The 16,143-nt window shown below is 46.0% G+C and overlaps 1 protein-coding gene across 1 annotated transcript; it reads left to right on the top strand.

Annotated features, from left to right (window-relative positions):
• The first annotated feature begins 1,413 nt into the window (after positions 1 to 1,413).
• On the top strand, positions 1,414 to 15,484 carry UBE2Z (ubiquitin conjugating enzyme E2 Z). Its single transcript, XM_006214183.4, has 7 exons — positions 1,414 to 1,876; positions 4,052 to 4,124; positions 6,025 to 6,212; positions 8,529 to 8,640; positions 11,218 to 11,330; positions 12,029 to 12,119; positions 13,431 to 15,484. The coding sequence occupies exons 1-7, from the start codon at positions 1,554 to 1,556 to the stop codon at positions 13,599 to 13,601; spliced, it is 1,071 nt and encodes a 356-aa protein (XP_006214245.2). The 5' UTR covers positions 1,414 to 1,553; the 3' UTR covers positions 13,602 to 15,484.
• The last annotated feature ends 659 nt before the right edge of the window (positions 15,485 to 16,143 follow it).

The following is a 16,143-nucleotide window of genomic DNA, read 5'->3' on the forward strand; positions in this document are numbered from 1 at the left end:
TGTAAGCCTCTCTTTTTGCATCTGTCAGAACAGACAAATAATAGTACTTACTTCACAAGGTTGTAGAAAGGACTAAATAAGACAAAGTAGGGGGTAGGGTATAGCTCAGTGGTAGGGTGCATCCTGGGTTCAATCCCTAGTACCTCCCTTTAAAAAAAAAAGTATACATTACATAATGCCTGGTACATATTAGGCTCTCAATGAGTGTTAACTGAAAAACCCCAGTATTTTAGCTCTCAATAAATGCTGGCCATTATCATTCAACCCTACATTCCATTGTTGGAAAATTCACAAAACTGTGAAAACAGGACTTCTTTTTTAAAATTCTTTTTATTTTTATTTTTTATTTTTAATGGAGGGAGGTAATTAGGTTTATTTATTTAGTAGAGGTACTGGGAATTGAACCCAGAACCTCATGCACGCTAGGCATGCACTCTACTACTGAGCTGTATCATCCCCCAGGACTTCTTTTTTTTAAAAGCAAATTTGGCTACAAAATATAATCCAAAGTGAGGCTATTAGTACGAATATTCATAAATGTACCCACATTAGTATGAATATTCATATGCTTTGCTGCAGAAATAATCAGTGTGTTTGGTTACTGAGTGCTGCCCCAGGTTCTGCTGGGAGTGTTAGATTATGAGCCTGTACTCTAGCTAGCGAGAAAAGGGAAAGTCTTCTTTATTGAAGGCTTGTTTTTCTTAGTCCATAGTATTCTTTTTCATCTTACATATCTCAGTAAAATCCTGAGGAATCCTCCCAGGATTTAAACTCACAGCCCCTTGATTCCTGCATATCCAAGGACTTGTGGGAAGAAATACTGAGCTTGGAGTTAGGAGGCTTGATTTCTTTTTACCAAGCTTCTTTAGGTCTGGTTCATTATTCCTATGGCAACGCCTAGCAACAGTGCCTGGCATTTAGCATGCCCTTTATAAATATATATTGAATAAACTCTAAAACGAGATAGTTTTTCACTCGTAGGTTCTGATTTCTTCCTTCCTTCCTCTTGCTGTCTGCCCTCCGTGGGTGAGGGTGCAGGGAGGAAGGATAAATCAGTCTTCCGAACAAGAAGGGCTCTAACGGAGTCAACTCCTCTACTCACCGCCTCCCTACTAGGAAGCTGGATCCCCAGTCCCACCTCTTCGGCATGTCTGAGGGTCACTCCCCTAAACGGGGGAAATGGTCTTACCCTCCTCCCCTTTCAACACTTGAAAATAAAATAATCCTTGGAACTGAGCTCTCAACTATACCTAGGTGTCCACACACGCCTCGGAACCTCCTCCCGCAGAGCGCGGGAGCCGCGCAGGCCCAGAACCCTCGCTTGGCCGGCGAGCTCCGACCCCCGCCCGCCCTGGAGGACCGTGGAGTGGACGCTCTTGCAGAGCGCCTCTCGCTGGTCGGGGCGGGGGTGGGCGGAGCCAGCGCCGCCCGGGCCGTGGAAGCCGAGGGTGGGGACACTCTGGCCCGGCTCTCGGTGGTGCGGGAGCGGGAGGGAGCAGCGGCCGCTCTGGTCGGCGGACGTGCTGCCGAGCAGTCCCGGAAGCGAAGGCGCGATGGCGGAGAGTCCGACTGAGGAGGCGGCGACGGCCACGGCGGGCGCCGGGGCGGCGGGCCCTGGGGCGAGCGGCGTCGCTGGTGTTGTTGGCGTTAGCGGCAGCGGCGGCGGGTTCGGGCCGCCTTTCCTGCCGGATGTGTGGGCGGCGGCGGCGGCGGCGGGCGGGGCCGGGGGGCCGGGGAGCGGCCTGGCTCCGCTGCCCGGGCTCCCGCCCTCGGCCGCTGCCCATGGGGCCGCGCTGCTTAGCCACTGGGACCCCACGCTCAGCTCTGACTGGGACGGCGAGCGAACCGCGCCGCAGTGTCTCCTCCGGATCAAGCGGTGAGCCGGGGTTTTTCCTCCCCCAGCCCCGAGCTCCGGGGCTCGACCTTCCCCGCCCCCCACCCTTACCCACTACCACCGCCCCGCTGCCTCCGCGCTGCCCTCGCCGCGGCCCAGCTCCTGGGCCCACGTCTCGCCAGCCCGGAGCGTCGGGATCCAAGTCCTCTTCCCCCGCCCCCAGCCCCACACGCACCAAGCCCCTCCTCGAGTGCCCAGGTCCGACCCCGCCCCTCGGCCACCTCCGGTGAGCCCTCTGTCTCCAGTCCGGACACCCTCCCCCATACCTCCCGCCCGAAACCCGACCCTTCCGCGCTTCAGTAACACCCCTTCCCGCCCTCTGCGCCGCCCCTCTCCCCCCTTCCCCACCCGAGCCTTGCTAGATGCTGCCCGGAGGCCCCACCCAGCGGTCCCCTGCGTCGTCTCCTGAGCCCCGTTAGTAACACACACAGCTTGCTTTGCTCAGCCTGAGACTCCAGGCCAGCCTGGCTTTTTCTTCCCCGTCTCAAGTCCCCTCCACAAAGTCCCTTCCCCAAGTCCAAGTCGCTTCCCTCACATGCCTGCAGCCTTCCTTGAAGCACTTTTCCAGAACCCCAAAGCTGTCCACTCTCACACCTGTTCCAGGAACTCAGGCTTCCTCCTCTCACCCTCCCAGTCTCTTTGGCTTGTAGTGTCCCACTCAAGACTTTCTTTTCTGTATTCTTTCCTCCGGGTCATGTGGTTTACTTTCTGAAGCAAGTATACCCAGTTCAAATATAGGAACAAAGGCCCAAGTCCTTTCTGTGCTTATTTCTTGGGTGACTGATCTTAGATCATATCATTTAGTAGATAATGTTTTTGCGAAAATGCTTTGCACAGAACCTATTACATAGGAGAAAAGAATGCTTTTTAGCTGCTGTTAATACTGAAACCTGTTTGCTGATGACCAGACTCTCTCCCCATGCCTCCCATCACAGTCATCCTCATCTAGGTAATCACATTCCCCACATTCCAAGTTCTTTCAGGTATTTCCACCTACCTTTCAAGGTTGTGATAAAAATTAAACAGCATACTGTGTGTAAAGCACCTGGCCCAGGGCCTGATGCAGTTGGCCAACTCCATCAAGGTTGCCGCCTCTAACTTAAGAAACTCAGCACTCTTTTTTTTTTTTTTTGAGTAAAAGTAGATTTATTCAGAGATGCACACCCCGTAGACAGAGTGCAGGCTGTTTCAGATGGCCAGAGAGGCCACGAGGTGCAGGGTTGGGTGCTTAGTTTAAAGTAAAGGTAGATACACACTCCATAGACAGTGCGGGCCGTCTGGAAGGCAGCTCAACACTCCTTAACTCTTGTACTCCTTCGGCCATTTCAGCCTTCCAGTTCTAACATACCTCTGAGTTTTGCCAGTACTTGTTTTTGTCTCCTGTCATTTATTTGCACTTTTTTTTTAATGTCCCTGTGTACCCTAGCAAATCCCTAGATTTCCCACCTAGAATGTGTTCCTATAGATAACTGCTCACAACTAATTTATGAGCAGTCTTCTAGCAAACCTAGCAATCCTCTCATCTTCTATAGAAGTAGTGTATAGTAGTACATGTCCTCTTCCAGATGTGAGATTCTCAGCAGTTTCAGAGGGTCCTCTCCCTAACCTGAAGAGATCTCTACCCTTTTAGTCCCCTGGGCAAGAAGACCATTATTGCTTCCTGCTAGCTCACTTGCTTCATATAATCCCCATGCCAACAACAGTCCACTGTGTAGTTTATGGAATTAGTTTTTTAGTGGAGTTGATTATGCCTTCCCAGTTACTGAAAAACCTTCATTTAGCATTCAGCCGTAGTACCTGGGAATCTCGGAGGTGGGGAGTGAATGAATTGCCATGTGGGAGGAAATGAGAGTAAATGGGATGTGGCTTTTCCAGGGTGACATCTGATGCTGTTGGGATCTCTGATTTCCACTCTCCTTTCCAAACCCTCCCCCTGAGGAAACAATGCGCCTTTGATAATAATTTGCTCTCTGCTTGCCTGACAAGTACTCAGCTGAGATTTCTCAGCCAGCAAGACAGTGCAAACATTTGTGGTACCAAGCACCACTTTCTCGAACCCTGGCCTTGTTGAGGTGATAAGAACTGCTTTGCTCAAGGGATTCCCCTCTTTTCTCCTCTCCCTCACTCCCTCCCCCACTTCCTCTTGGTGTTATACAGGGATATCATGTCCATTTATAAGGAGCCTCCTCCAGGAATGTTCGTTGTACCTGATACTGTTGACATGACTAAGGTATGTAACTTGGTGGGGTTTGGAGGGTTATTGGGAAATCGGGCCCATAAAGTTGGAAGAGCCTAAAAGAGATTATCCAGCTCACATCTCTTATTACATAGATGAAGAAATCAAAATCCCAAGAGAGTAATTGGCTTGCCCAAGGTCAGACAGTGAAGTGGAACAGAGCCTTGAACATGTGTCTCTTTTTGGGGTGCCATAAGGTCCTGGTTGGCTTGGGAAATCCCAGTATGTTTCTATTGTCCCAGCATTCTTTCACTCTCAGAAATGCTCCAGTTTGGATGATAAATTATATGGTCACCCTATTCATTGTGCTACCCAACTCTTCCCCCATCCTTCCGCTCTTGACCTTTAAGTGTGGTGCTGTAAATCAGAAGCCAAGAAGGTTGGGGATGGAGCAGGCTTGAGTGAGCAGTGTTTATAGTTATAGGGCTTTGTTAAGGCTCCTGTCCTTACTGATTGCTTTGGAATATCCCTTCCACCCCAAAGACCGCTCCTCTCTTGTCCACACACAAACACAGAGAAAGCTTCAATTCCTCTGGCATAGATTACCTAGACTTCTCTGTCATTGAATGCTCTACTTTCACTTAAACTGATGTTGTGAAGAAGTCAGATTACCTAAATCTAGTGTTGTTTAAATGAAAACATAGTTTCAAATTTCTTACAGTAAAAATTCACATTTGGAATTGTTTGTATATCTATTTTGTTTTGAATAGGTTTCCCTTTAAATTGATTTTTTCTTTTTATCTCATTGGAAATGTTTTTTCTGAGACATCTTGTCCTTAGTCAAGTGTCAGTGTTAATATGCTAGTCCCTGGGGTCCTAGAACTGATGTCATGTTGATACCATTTGAGCTTGCTGTTCCAAACGACTGGAGGCTAAAAGATAACACAGGGCCACCAGGGCACGGTAGGGACTGTAGGCTGAGACATTGGATTGCAGGTCCTTTTCCCTCTTGCTGTTTAAATTCAGAGCAGACTTAAGTGCCTAGGAGCCTTTGTAAAAGAAGAAATACAACTGAGTCAGTTAAGGTTTTCCTCTCTTCTGGAAGAAAAACCTTGTTCAATAATCACAGCTGGAGGAAGAGAATTTAACATTCTGTTTTAAGTGCTGCTGATTTTTTTCTTTTTAATTAACCTACAGTGTTGGGGAAAGTTCTGGGGATGATCTGTGGCTCCGAGTGGACCCTGAGTTTCCCCATTTTTCTTTGCATCTTTGACACAGCTGGATGCTGCCTGAGCCACATCCTCCACAGTAGGTTTGATCCTCTACGGAGGAAGCAGATACCCTAGGCCTCCATTACAACCCTTAGCTCTGCACTGTGATTGGCACTGGTGTGGTGGCCTCCAATCCCTTTCCTCTTTTTCATTCATCTTTCTCCCCTTGTGTCACATGGATGGAGGGTGGAGTTGCATCATATGCATGTTTCACCTAGGCAGATCCAAACAAATGTACTCACTAGTTGTAGGTATTAATTTCTTAAAATTAAACGTGCTAAGATAATATCTTACAGATACATATTATGTTTTGCACATTGGTGTTCTATCCATTTGTTACACATAATACTGATCAGGAAAGTCCGAACGAAATAAAAAAAACATGCTTTAAGGGAATTTTAAGGGGCACTCAAGGGTGGTTTTGGCTAGGTTCAATTTTTACCTTGGGCTCTAAGGTTAGAATGTAACTCCTGAGTAAGATGCCACTCCATTGTAATGAGATTTCTTAAAATTCCAAACATATTTGTTAGTATGAATGAGTACACACTATTCATTCTGCATAGAGAGGATATGATACGGATATAGACGAAGGTCCTGCTGCTGGCGTGGGTAGCAAGTGGAAGCCAGGAGGGTTTGGGATGGGACATCACCTCACAATTTTGAGATGGGGTTTTATTTTGCAGATTCATGCATTGATCACAGGCCCATTTGACACTCCTTATGAAGGGGGTTTCTTCCTGTTCGTGTTTCGGTGTCCGCCCGACTATCCCATCCACCCACCTCGGGTCAAACTGATGACAACGGGCAATAACACAGTGAGGTTTAACCCCAACTTCTACCGCAATGGGAAAGTCTGCTTGAGTATTCTAGGGTAAGAGGAGACTTCTAAGTGGCCAAGTTGGTTGTTAGCAAATAATTACTCTAGGCCAGCCTTTATCAACCAGGGTTCCTCATCTGAACACAGAAAATGATTGGAGTGACTATTTCCTCAATTCTCCCCAGGAGGGTACTTGAGTAGTACCATTCTAAATGCAAAAAAGAGAAGTTAATTCACTCCGTACAACGGATGCCTTAGTGAAGTGGTTCACCGAATGTCACAGAAGCACTGGATCACTTACAGCTGTGCGGATTCTGGTGCCTCACCCTGGAGTTCTTACATCAGAAACTCTGGAGGCAGCCCAGCAATCTAGGGGTTCTGGTGCAAACTCCAGTTGGAGAACCACTCCTTTAGGGCATCAGGGCTTAATTCTCTCCGGAGCAGGTTGAGAAAGGCTGCAGATCCTGTGCTATTCAGGATTGTGAGTGTCTTATTTCTGAGTCTCTCATGAGTGGCTTTGGAGGCGGTGGTGGTGATGATGATGATTATGATATTTTAACAACTGAATGAAAAATGTCTTGAGGTTAGAAGTCACATCAGATATGAAACAAAAGTTTCAAGTGCATTTTTGTTTCTGGGTGCTACCGAGATTTTGCTTCAAGTAGTTCTTGTCCATTCCCTTTTAACTGCCTTTAGGGGTTAAACATTCTGGAAATAACTTCTAGCATATTCCAGACTGGTCTTTTTAGTGTGATCTGAATTTCCCTGGGGCAGAGAACAAGTAAAAGTTGGAGTTTAAAAAGTTGCCCAAACTGGTTATCCTGTTTCTTTCTTCCTCTCCAATCCAATACACTTCCAGGTTTTTGTGAGGGAAAGGCAGCTGAAACAAACTTCTTTCCTCTACAGTGTTCCCCCTCCCTACCCCACCCAAATTCTCTGAGATCCAAGGATATGGTCTGTGATTACAAACAGCAGTGAGGAAGTCCTTTAAAGGAAGTTGTCCTTAAAAGAAGTTTTTATTTCCTTAGGGTATAGAATTGTCCATGCTAGTAAAGAGAGTGATGTGTATAACCCACCGTGGTAAGGAAATTTAGTTGTTGCTTCACTATGAAACTTGTTCATGAAAGTGTTTTTGTATTAAATTTTCTTTCATTAGGCCAGTATAAAACTTTTGAGCAAACATCAATTCACAGTAGAAACAGGGGAAGTACGATTGTGGGTGTAAGTGGCAGAAGTGTTGGTTGGAAAAGGAGAAGCTACTTCTGGAAAGTTTGCCTTGGAGAATCAGAGTAGAAAATTCCTATGTGTTCTTAGTTGACTATACTCATTAGCCTCATTCCTTTCCTCCCTACCTAGGAAAAAATACTGGGCTGACTTACAGAGAAATTGAATGAAAGTTTACCCTATTGACTTCAGTCTCCAAATACATGACGCTTTAGAGAACCCAAGGTGTAGGGTTCCTGGGGGAGCGAAGCTGAGAAGAAAGGTGGAGAGGCACTGAAGAGCAAGCTCTGAGGAAGTTACTGCTCCCCATCACTTAGTGGCTTTTCCTCAAGTCCAGCAGGAAAGGGAAGTGGCCAGTTAACCTGAACAAACCAGTCCTGGCTCATGTTGTATTTAGCTTCCAGCTCAGGTGTCATTTCTTCAACTAATTGAGCTAAAAATAAATGTCATTAATGTCCAAGCTTCCTTCTTCCTCCCAGTACTCCATCAGGTTTATGAAAGAGAGGAGCAATTTTGGTATTTCTCTGTTGTTCAAAATGTTCTTCATATATCATTTTCAGACCCTCCACAGTGTGGAAGAGCCTTATTCCTTTCCTGTCCTTTGGCAGAGTTGTGTACTCTTCAGAGAACTTATACTCTTTGGGGGCTTGATAGAGAACTGGATCCCCAGTCATCAGCCCCAGCACATGGCCTCTAACCAGATGGCTTCAGTCCCTCCTGGGCCTGTGTGCTCAACTTCTCTCTCCTCACTGACTCCATCACCACCCATAAAGAAATAAGTAAGGTCTTTGAGATCCATAGAGGTTAATGTGTAGACTGCCTTTGGAGCTGTTTTACCTTATTTGTTTTATTTTGATGAAGGGAACCTTCCCTGGCTACTGTTTCTTTCCTAGCCCAAAGAAAATCCCTACAAAGTTACCTGGCTTACTTTACCCTCTTTCTTTTGTCTTTGATATGAGGATTAAGGCAGTTGACTGATTTCTGGTGAATGGGGGTGAGACAGGCTGGGAAATTCCAGAGTACTAATAGTGAAAGTGAAATGTTGAGTCACTTATGATGGTGCTGCCAGGCCCCAGGGTACTTGTGCACTGGCCTTTCCCATCTCTGTGCTTCACGGTCTTCTCTTTCCTCTGATGTGTTTTGCAGTACGTGGACTGGCCCTGCCTGGAGCCCAGCCCAGAGCATCTCTTCTGTGCTCATCTCCATCCAGTCCCTGATGACTGAGAACCCCTATCACAATGAGCCTGGCTTTGAGCAGGTAAGACCAGGTGGGCCCAACTCTGGGGTGTGGAATATTGGGTTTTAAGAGATCTGAAAAGTCTACTTGAGCATTTAGGTTTTGGTTTTGGTTTTTCATCTGGCTCAGCCCCATGTATTAAACTCATCACTGTTGGAGAAAAAAGGATCTGGCATGCCTGCTCCTTAATAGTGATTTTTTTTTCGCCCTTATTAAGTTACAGTAACATTGTCAAGTTATTTCCATTTGACTTGGATTAATCTACCATCTGGAAATCAGTGGAGTCATTTGGAAATTAATCCCGAGACTATTTTGGGGGCTCTTGCAGCCAGTGGGTTCTTCTGGATGCCTCCATTCTCCACTGTCCCTTTAAGGTGCTCTCTAGTGGCTGCTGAGCCAGACTTGTTTCTGGAGTTACAAAGTACTGTTACCTGCAGAGCCAAAGGAGCAGTCACTGGCTTGGGCAAGAATATTTTAGTCAGTGCTGCCAAAGAGAAAGTGGAGGAAACTCATATTTTCCAAGAGTATACTATATGCCAGCCACTGCCAAGCTCTTATATATATAATTTCTCATTTAATCCTCATACTAAGTCTGTGAAGTCAATAATTATTATCCCTATTTTCCAGTGAGGTAATAGTGGCTCAGAGAGGACCATTCACAAGGACACAGATCAGGATGTAGTCCCAGGAGCCCCAAATCTTCCACTGTTCTAAGCCCCTTCCAGAATTACTCATGAGCACAGGAAAAGAGTTCCAGTGATATTCCCCAAAAATAATAATTCAGTTTAGGTGATCAAAACAGCTTAATTCATTTTGTTTGTTTAAATATTTTTATTGAAGTATAGTCAGTTTACAATGTTGTGTCAGTTTCTGGTGTACTGCACAATACTTCAGTCATACATGAACATACATATATTCGTTTTCATGTTCTTTTTCACTGTAAGTTACTACAAGATACTGAATATAGTTCCCTGTGCTGTACAGTCTGAACTTGTTTATCTATTTCATATATAGTAATTAGTATCTGCAAATCTTGAACTCCCAATTTATCCCTTCCCAGCCGCTTTCACCCATGGTGACTATTAAGTTTGTTTTCTATGTCTGTGAGTTTGTTTCTGTTTCGTAAATAAGTTCGTTGGTCGTTTTTTTTTTACATTCCACATCTGAGTGATATCATATGATATTTTTCTTTATCTTTCTGATGCTTAATTCATTTTGAAACTATATGAGATAATGAACACTGCTGATTCGTCTGTATGCCTAAACAAAGGGAAATACCCTTTAAGAATGAACAAAAATAATTCCCTACACCATCCTTTCCAACAAATAGTGTGTATGATTTCAGGAGTAGGTAGAAATGGAAATGGACCTCATTGGCTAACCAGCGAGCTGATTTTTTAGGTCTTGTTTGGAAATTCAAGCGATGTGACTTTTATTCTTAAAATTCTCAAACGTTCTTCTGTCACGGCACCCTCTTGTCTTGGTACTTTTTCTCAGTTCCCCAGGCAGAAAGAAATGCCATACTGTTCCATTTGTTAAGTAGTTAGGTCCAAACAACTTACTTCTTTCTTAAATAACTACAGTGATTTAAAAAATAGGATATTTAAAAACAAAAAATAGTACGTTTATACCTGTTCTGTGCCACACAACTTTTAAGCTCAGATCAGAGTCACCACCCTCATTTCTGTCCCCCCATTTTCATATGCTACTTGCTGCTTATCAAAGTAGTGACTGAAAATCCAGCTTCAAAAAAAAGTATGTCATCGAAAGGATTATAATGCGTTTTAATGTTAAAACTGAACTACCTGTCACAATCTAGTAGTTCGCGTGGTGTTTGACGGGTATTGAATACTGTGGTTTTCCTCAAAAAGTTTACAGTATCCCACAGTGCCCCTGTGATTTCGCTGTGGTGCACATTGGGAACCATGGTGGTAGGCTAAAGCCATGTATATCTTTCCTGTTCACATGTTTTGATAGAGCCAAGGCTCTGATTGACTGGGGTTGGTGGTAGGAGGAGGAGCAGAGGAGGAGTTAGAGGGTGGGAGGCCATGCTCTCTTCTGTTCATGCCCACGCTTTCATATCAGCTTTCCAGACCAAGTTCAGAGTTACTCTTTTGGAAATGTCAAGTTCTACTTCTGATAGATTTATAGTAATTAATTCAGTGATGGTGGAACCCTACAGAAATGTAAAGGAGTTAACCAGGAAGCATCCTGATAGCTATAGGTTTTTCAGACTGAGACTCTTAACGTCATGTGTGCCTTTTTGTTCTACCATCGTTCTTACATACGATTATTTCCCGCTTAATCCTTACCTGCGAGGCCTTTCATTTCAGGCTTCGGGAAATTTGATGTATCTGATTTGCTGCTTATAGATAAAATGACCCATAACGAGGATGGGTATTGGTATGCATGTGGGGGAGGTGAATGGTCTCAAGGGCTTAGTTGCTCCTTATGGATCTGTCATACAGTGGGAAAGGTATGCCCTTAGCTCATTTGCTTGGGTCACATACCCCGTACTCATCCTGAAGTCTCTTCCCATTGGTTTTTCTTTTTACCTAAATTTTGTACTTGGATACTATTGTATCTGTCACATTGTAGGAGAGACATCCAGGAGACAGCAAAAATTACAATGAATGTATTCGGCATGAGACCATCAGAGTGGCGGTCTGTGACATGATGGAAGGAAAGTGTCCCTGCCCTGAACCCCTACGGTATGTGTCAAGAGAGCCTGCCTGGTACTTGGTATACCTTATGGAGATTTAGCTTGTTTGTACCTTGGAGAACCTTTGGGGCAAAGTCCAATGTTGGGCACCAGAGGGAGATAGAGAAAGGGGAAAGATATGGTTCCTGCTTTTAAAGAGCAAGTGGCTGAGGGTTACCCGAGAGAAGTTCAAGAGCTTCTTAGTTCTTGGAGAGTGCCAAGCCTGATGGGAAAGACATCGTCCACGCCCTCAGGGAGCCTCCATTTTTGTGAGGACCTCTTATACAGCCAAATGAGGTGTAGAGGACTTCATAATAAACCCGCTTCTTAGTGTTCAGGTTTATTTCTAGATGTTAAAACTAGATGTACCAAGAGTTCATGAAACTTTTCTAGGAGAATTTTGAGTAAGATTTGGGATTAGGTATGGCCTATGGAAAACAGATGAGACTGAGCAAATCTTGAGTTGAAATTGGGGTTCAAGTGATTCGTATTAATAGTCACTCTCATTTTATAACTCCTAGAGTATAAGGGAAATCAACCCTAGGTGGTCAGCTGTTCCTTTTTCCATTTTCCATTGAAAGATCTTTGTAGGAAACCAAATCTGGGCTTGGGGACTCTAGCTGTTTAATTTGGCATTAAGGTTAAATGGTGAAAGGGTGACCTATTCCCCTCTTGTTCCTAACTTAATCTTCTCTGCTTGTTTTCCAGAGGGGTGATGGAGAAGTCCTTCCTGGAGTATTATGACTTCTATGAGGTAGCCTGCAAAGATCGCCTGCACCTTCAAGGCCAGACTATGCAGGTAACACAGCCCCTGTTGCTGACTCCAGAGGCCTTACAACAGACCATGTAAATCCCCCCACAAGGGTGACATCCACATCTCTCATAGAATTCAGAGCCGAAAGGAACCTGGTGCATTTGAGTAGCTGAGGTCCAGAGAGGAGACTGAAGTCATATGGAGTTGGTTCTAAGTTCCTGGCGTAAAGTAGGTGCTCATGAGTAGAATCTGAATCATCCTGCTGCCTGGCCTGGAACTCCTTCCCTTCTTGGTCAGTAGTCTTTTCAAATCAAGAACATTTAGAACTTAGGGATTATAAGGGTCATCTATTGGAATTCCATCTCTAGCTTGGAGGGGTGCTAAGAGAAAGAACACTTAGGGAAACATTGGGTATGCAATTATTCTTGAAAGATTTCCTGTTCCAAGGATGGAAACCAGTTGTTCATTCTCTGACTCTGCTGGGGAAATGTGCTTCCACTTTCAGTAAGAATGCAGAATTTAGGCTTGTTTAAAGGAAGAGGTTCTTATTAAACCAAATTGTAAATACGCTCAAATATAAGTGACTAGTTGAGAACCCTCCTGTAACTGTGGCTTAACGTCCACTGGGCCCCTGATCATGAGAGTAACGTGTAGGCAGAAGTGTGGAAGGGGGCAGAATATGAGAGAGAAATCATGTACCTTTTTGTAACTGCCAAGGAAAGAGGGCTCCACGTGTTTGAATGCTGGCCCTGCTCCTTTGCTGCCGGAATCCTTATTTTTAAATTTCTTTTTTTTATATTCTCCACTCCACCCATAGTTATTTTTGAGACTATAGGACAATTAACCCCTTCCTATATAATGGTTGGAGATCTTTGACTTCAGAAGAGTGCAGGTGCTTATCCAGAAGTCAGAACCCTTGAGTTTATAGACCTACCTGTGACCTTAGAAAGCAAGTTACCCTTTTTGAGTATAGGGAATGAAGGATAATTTTTCCTTTGTATAGTTTGTATGAGGTTAATTGAAAACACAGATACTCCTAATGATTACGGTTCTGGTCCTGAATTTCTCTTCCCTGTTTATCTCCCCTTTACTGTGTTCTCCTTCTGCATATTGGCGTGCTTTTGAGTAAGCACATTTTCATGTTGGCCCAGGCCAGACCTATCTGGGGTGGTGAACGTGCCCTGAGAGTCCTAGCGAGGACGATGATGTCTGCCGTTCGGGACTGTCTGGTGTGCCCACCTCTGTTCCCGTGCTCAGATGTTGAGCATGTGATTCACATGGACCTAAAGCTGCGCTCTCTGGGGTGAGCCACCCAGACTTGAATCTTCCTTCCCGCTTGTCTCGTTTCTCCCACAGGACCCTTTTGGAGAGAAGCGGGGCCACTTTGACTACCAGTCCCTCTTGATGCGCCTGGGACTGATTCGTCAGAAAGTGCTGGAGAGGCTCCATAATGAGAACGCCGAAATGGACTCTGATAGCAGCTCGTCTGGGACAGAGACAGACCTGCACGGGAGCCTGAGGGTTTAGACCCTGCTCCCCTCTCCCCTCCCCTACTCGAGAGTCCCAGCAAAGTCCCTTCCCCCCACCCCAGGGATGGAGAGGCACTGTGTATCTCCCTCCAAATGTGACGTCATCCTGCAAGATGGCAAGAACCAACCAAGCTCGGATCCCAGGGCGTGGGAGTGGGGAGGCTGTTCCCAAAATGACCTCCTTGGCTCTCGAGCATCTGGGGCTATGTTCATCCCACATCAGGGGCCAAGGTACCTATGCAGGAGCACCTAGGGCGAGGGCCTCTGGCAAAAACAACAACCAACACACCTCTCCACAGGGCCAGCTCCTTAGGGATAGGTGGGAGACAGGAATTGCAGTTCCAAGAGGGAGTGTGCCCAAGTGATTTATGGGGATATCTGGAAGGGAGCTTGGGGTGGGGGGGCTGTCTGTGACACTTAATGCAGTCTGGGTGGTTGTCTGTCTGTCTGTCTTCAGTCTTGAAGCAGGGCTTCCCAATGCCCTTTTCCTCCCTGCCTCTGTTCTCCCATTATTTCCCATGGGCCAGCATAATTTTGTTTTTCCTAATTTATAATCACTGTTCTAGACAGACCAAAGAGAAGGAACAGTGGTGACGTCTAGGCTGCTGATGAGTAAGCTTTACCTAGCACCTGAGCACCTTTCTCCTCTGCCCCCCATCCCCACACCCATTTCTAGATTTATGACAGAAGGTAAGTGTGACTGGGACTGAACCAAGGTCTTGGTAAAGCCTGCACAGGCACCATAAGAAGCTGAAAATGCCGTTTGTTCCCCAAATCACCGATTTGAAAAGTTTCCAACACAGGCAGCTGCTGCGTGTGTGGGATTAGAGCCACTATGTAGAATAGTATCTTACAGATTTTCATAAATACTAGTCACAATGAGGGTATTCCTCCTGGGGGTGGGGCGCAGGGGGCGACGGATGCTAGTCCTATTGTGTTGTGTTTGGCTGTCCTTGTGTATTTTCACCTCAGCCTGCAGTTCTCGCTTCAAAGCCCGGGGAGCTGTAGGGAGCAAGGGTAGCCAATGGCAGAGGGGATCGGGGCTGGGACTCTGAAGACTCCTCCCCTTCCCTCCCCGCCCCTCCCCCGCCCCTCCCAGCTGCTCTTTGTCACTGGTTCTGATGGGTGTTTGGCTGTGTTGCTTCTCTCTCTGTATTTAGCTGCAGTGATCCTTTAGCTGGTTGGCTCAGAAAAATGTGCTTTAGGTGCCCTGTGATACTGGGCATCGAGGGAATCCATCCTTCCCCTTTTGATGTGTTCTCCCATGCTTTCCGGATTCTTACTGTTAGGGCTCCCGGTGGGGTGTTGGTGATCCCCCTGACGCAGGGCCTCAGTCGGTATCCAGCTACATGTGAGGGAGAAGATAACTTGTACCTGCTCTGCTCGCTGCTATGGGAGGCCTCTGCCTTGTGGATCATGGGACTTACTGGGGGAGTTGGGAAGGGGGTTGGGCACAAAGGAGAATGTCCTACTTGGGAGAGCAGGAAGTGAAGAAACTGGACAGAAAGTGGGCTTGTGGGGTGGAAGTTCAGCTTGGATACCTGAAGGCTGGGTCTCTTCACAAGGAGACTCAGGAAGGAACCCTGCTTCCAGTTTCCCTCTTCCATTCCCAGAGCTAGTACAGGGCTTAAAATAATGCCCTTGGTCAGTTGGTCCAGTGTTGTCTGTCATCCATTTAAGTGTTCCCACTTTCAAGTGACAATCCTCTCCTGGCCCTGCCATGGGCAGAGCATGTCTGGCATACTAGCCTGACTTTTACGCCCTAATCTTGAGTTGAGGAAATATATGCACAGGAGTCAAAGAGATGTCTTTATATCTGACTGTACATAAATGAAGTTTTTTTTTTTTCTTTTTGGTGCAATAAAGTTTGTTTTGGCAGAAGGAGGAAGCGCTTGTGGGTGTGGGAGGGTTTGTGTAAAAGGAAGAATGGGATCATGACAAACACACCTCTCACTTAGGCCTGAAACTGTCAGGGATAAAGATAGTGCTCAGTGGAAGCTGAAAACCTGTGTTACATCACGCGGGTAGAAGCAGGGTTACGGCAACAGGAGCTCCCCATCAGTCAGAAATAGGGTCGGTCCTGTTTTGAGGCCTTGGCAGTCAAGGAGAGGAATGCCATCTTTGCCTTGGTTCCTTCCAAAGAAATACTTGTTCAGAAACTGGCAAGTGAGCATGTCCTGCAAGGATGGGCAGAGGTAGCGATGGGCTTAGACTATCCCCTTGGAGGTGTCTTCGTATGAATAATCCAAACCGTTGGGTTTTCAGCTTTCTGGTACTAAACCAGCCCTTCTTAGGAATTTAGAATTCAGACTGTTAAGACTGGGTTTCACTTGCAGCTCATCAGTACCTTCTGTACTTGCTTTGGAAAACTTGTTTTCTGGTTTCTGGAACAGGCTTTTCCTCTTGGCCGACCATGTGTGTAGGAAGAAATTATAAAACGACCTACCTGTGCCGTGCAAAGCTAGATACGGGAAACTGTGCACTCTGGGGTTAATGGACCTCGACTCTAGCTTTGGCTCTGTTTCTTAAGCTGGTGGCCC

The sequence above is a fragment of the Vicugna pacos genome, chromosome 16 (assembly GCF_048564905.1).
Source record: "Vicugna pacos chromosome 16, VicPac4, whole genome shotgun sequence".
In the NCBI taxonomy this organism is placed as follows: Eukaryota; Metazoa; Chordata; class Mammalia; order Artiodactyla; family Camelidae; genus Vicugna; species Vicugna pacos.

Excerpts from the sequence above, each read along its gene's own strand:
- UBE2Z (XM_006214183.4), top strand. The coding sequence starts at position 1,554 with ATGGCGGAGAGTCCGACTGAGGAGGCGGCGACGGCCACGGCGGGCGCC. Across the intron at positions 8,641-11,217 it reads ATGAGCCTGGCTTTGAGCAG|GAGAGACATCCAGGAGACAG; the intron begins GTAAGACCAGGT and ends GTCACATTGTAG. Across the intron at positions 12,120-13,430 it reads TTCAAGGCCAGACTATGCAG|GACCCTTTTGGAGAGAAGCG; the intron begins GTAACACAGCCC and ends TTTCTCCCACAG.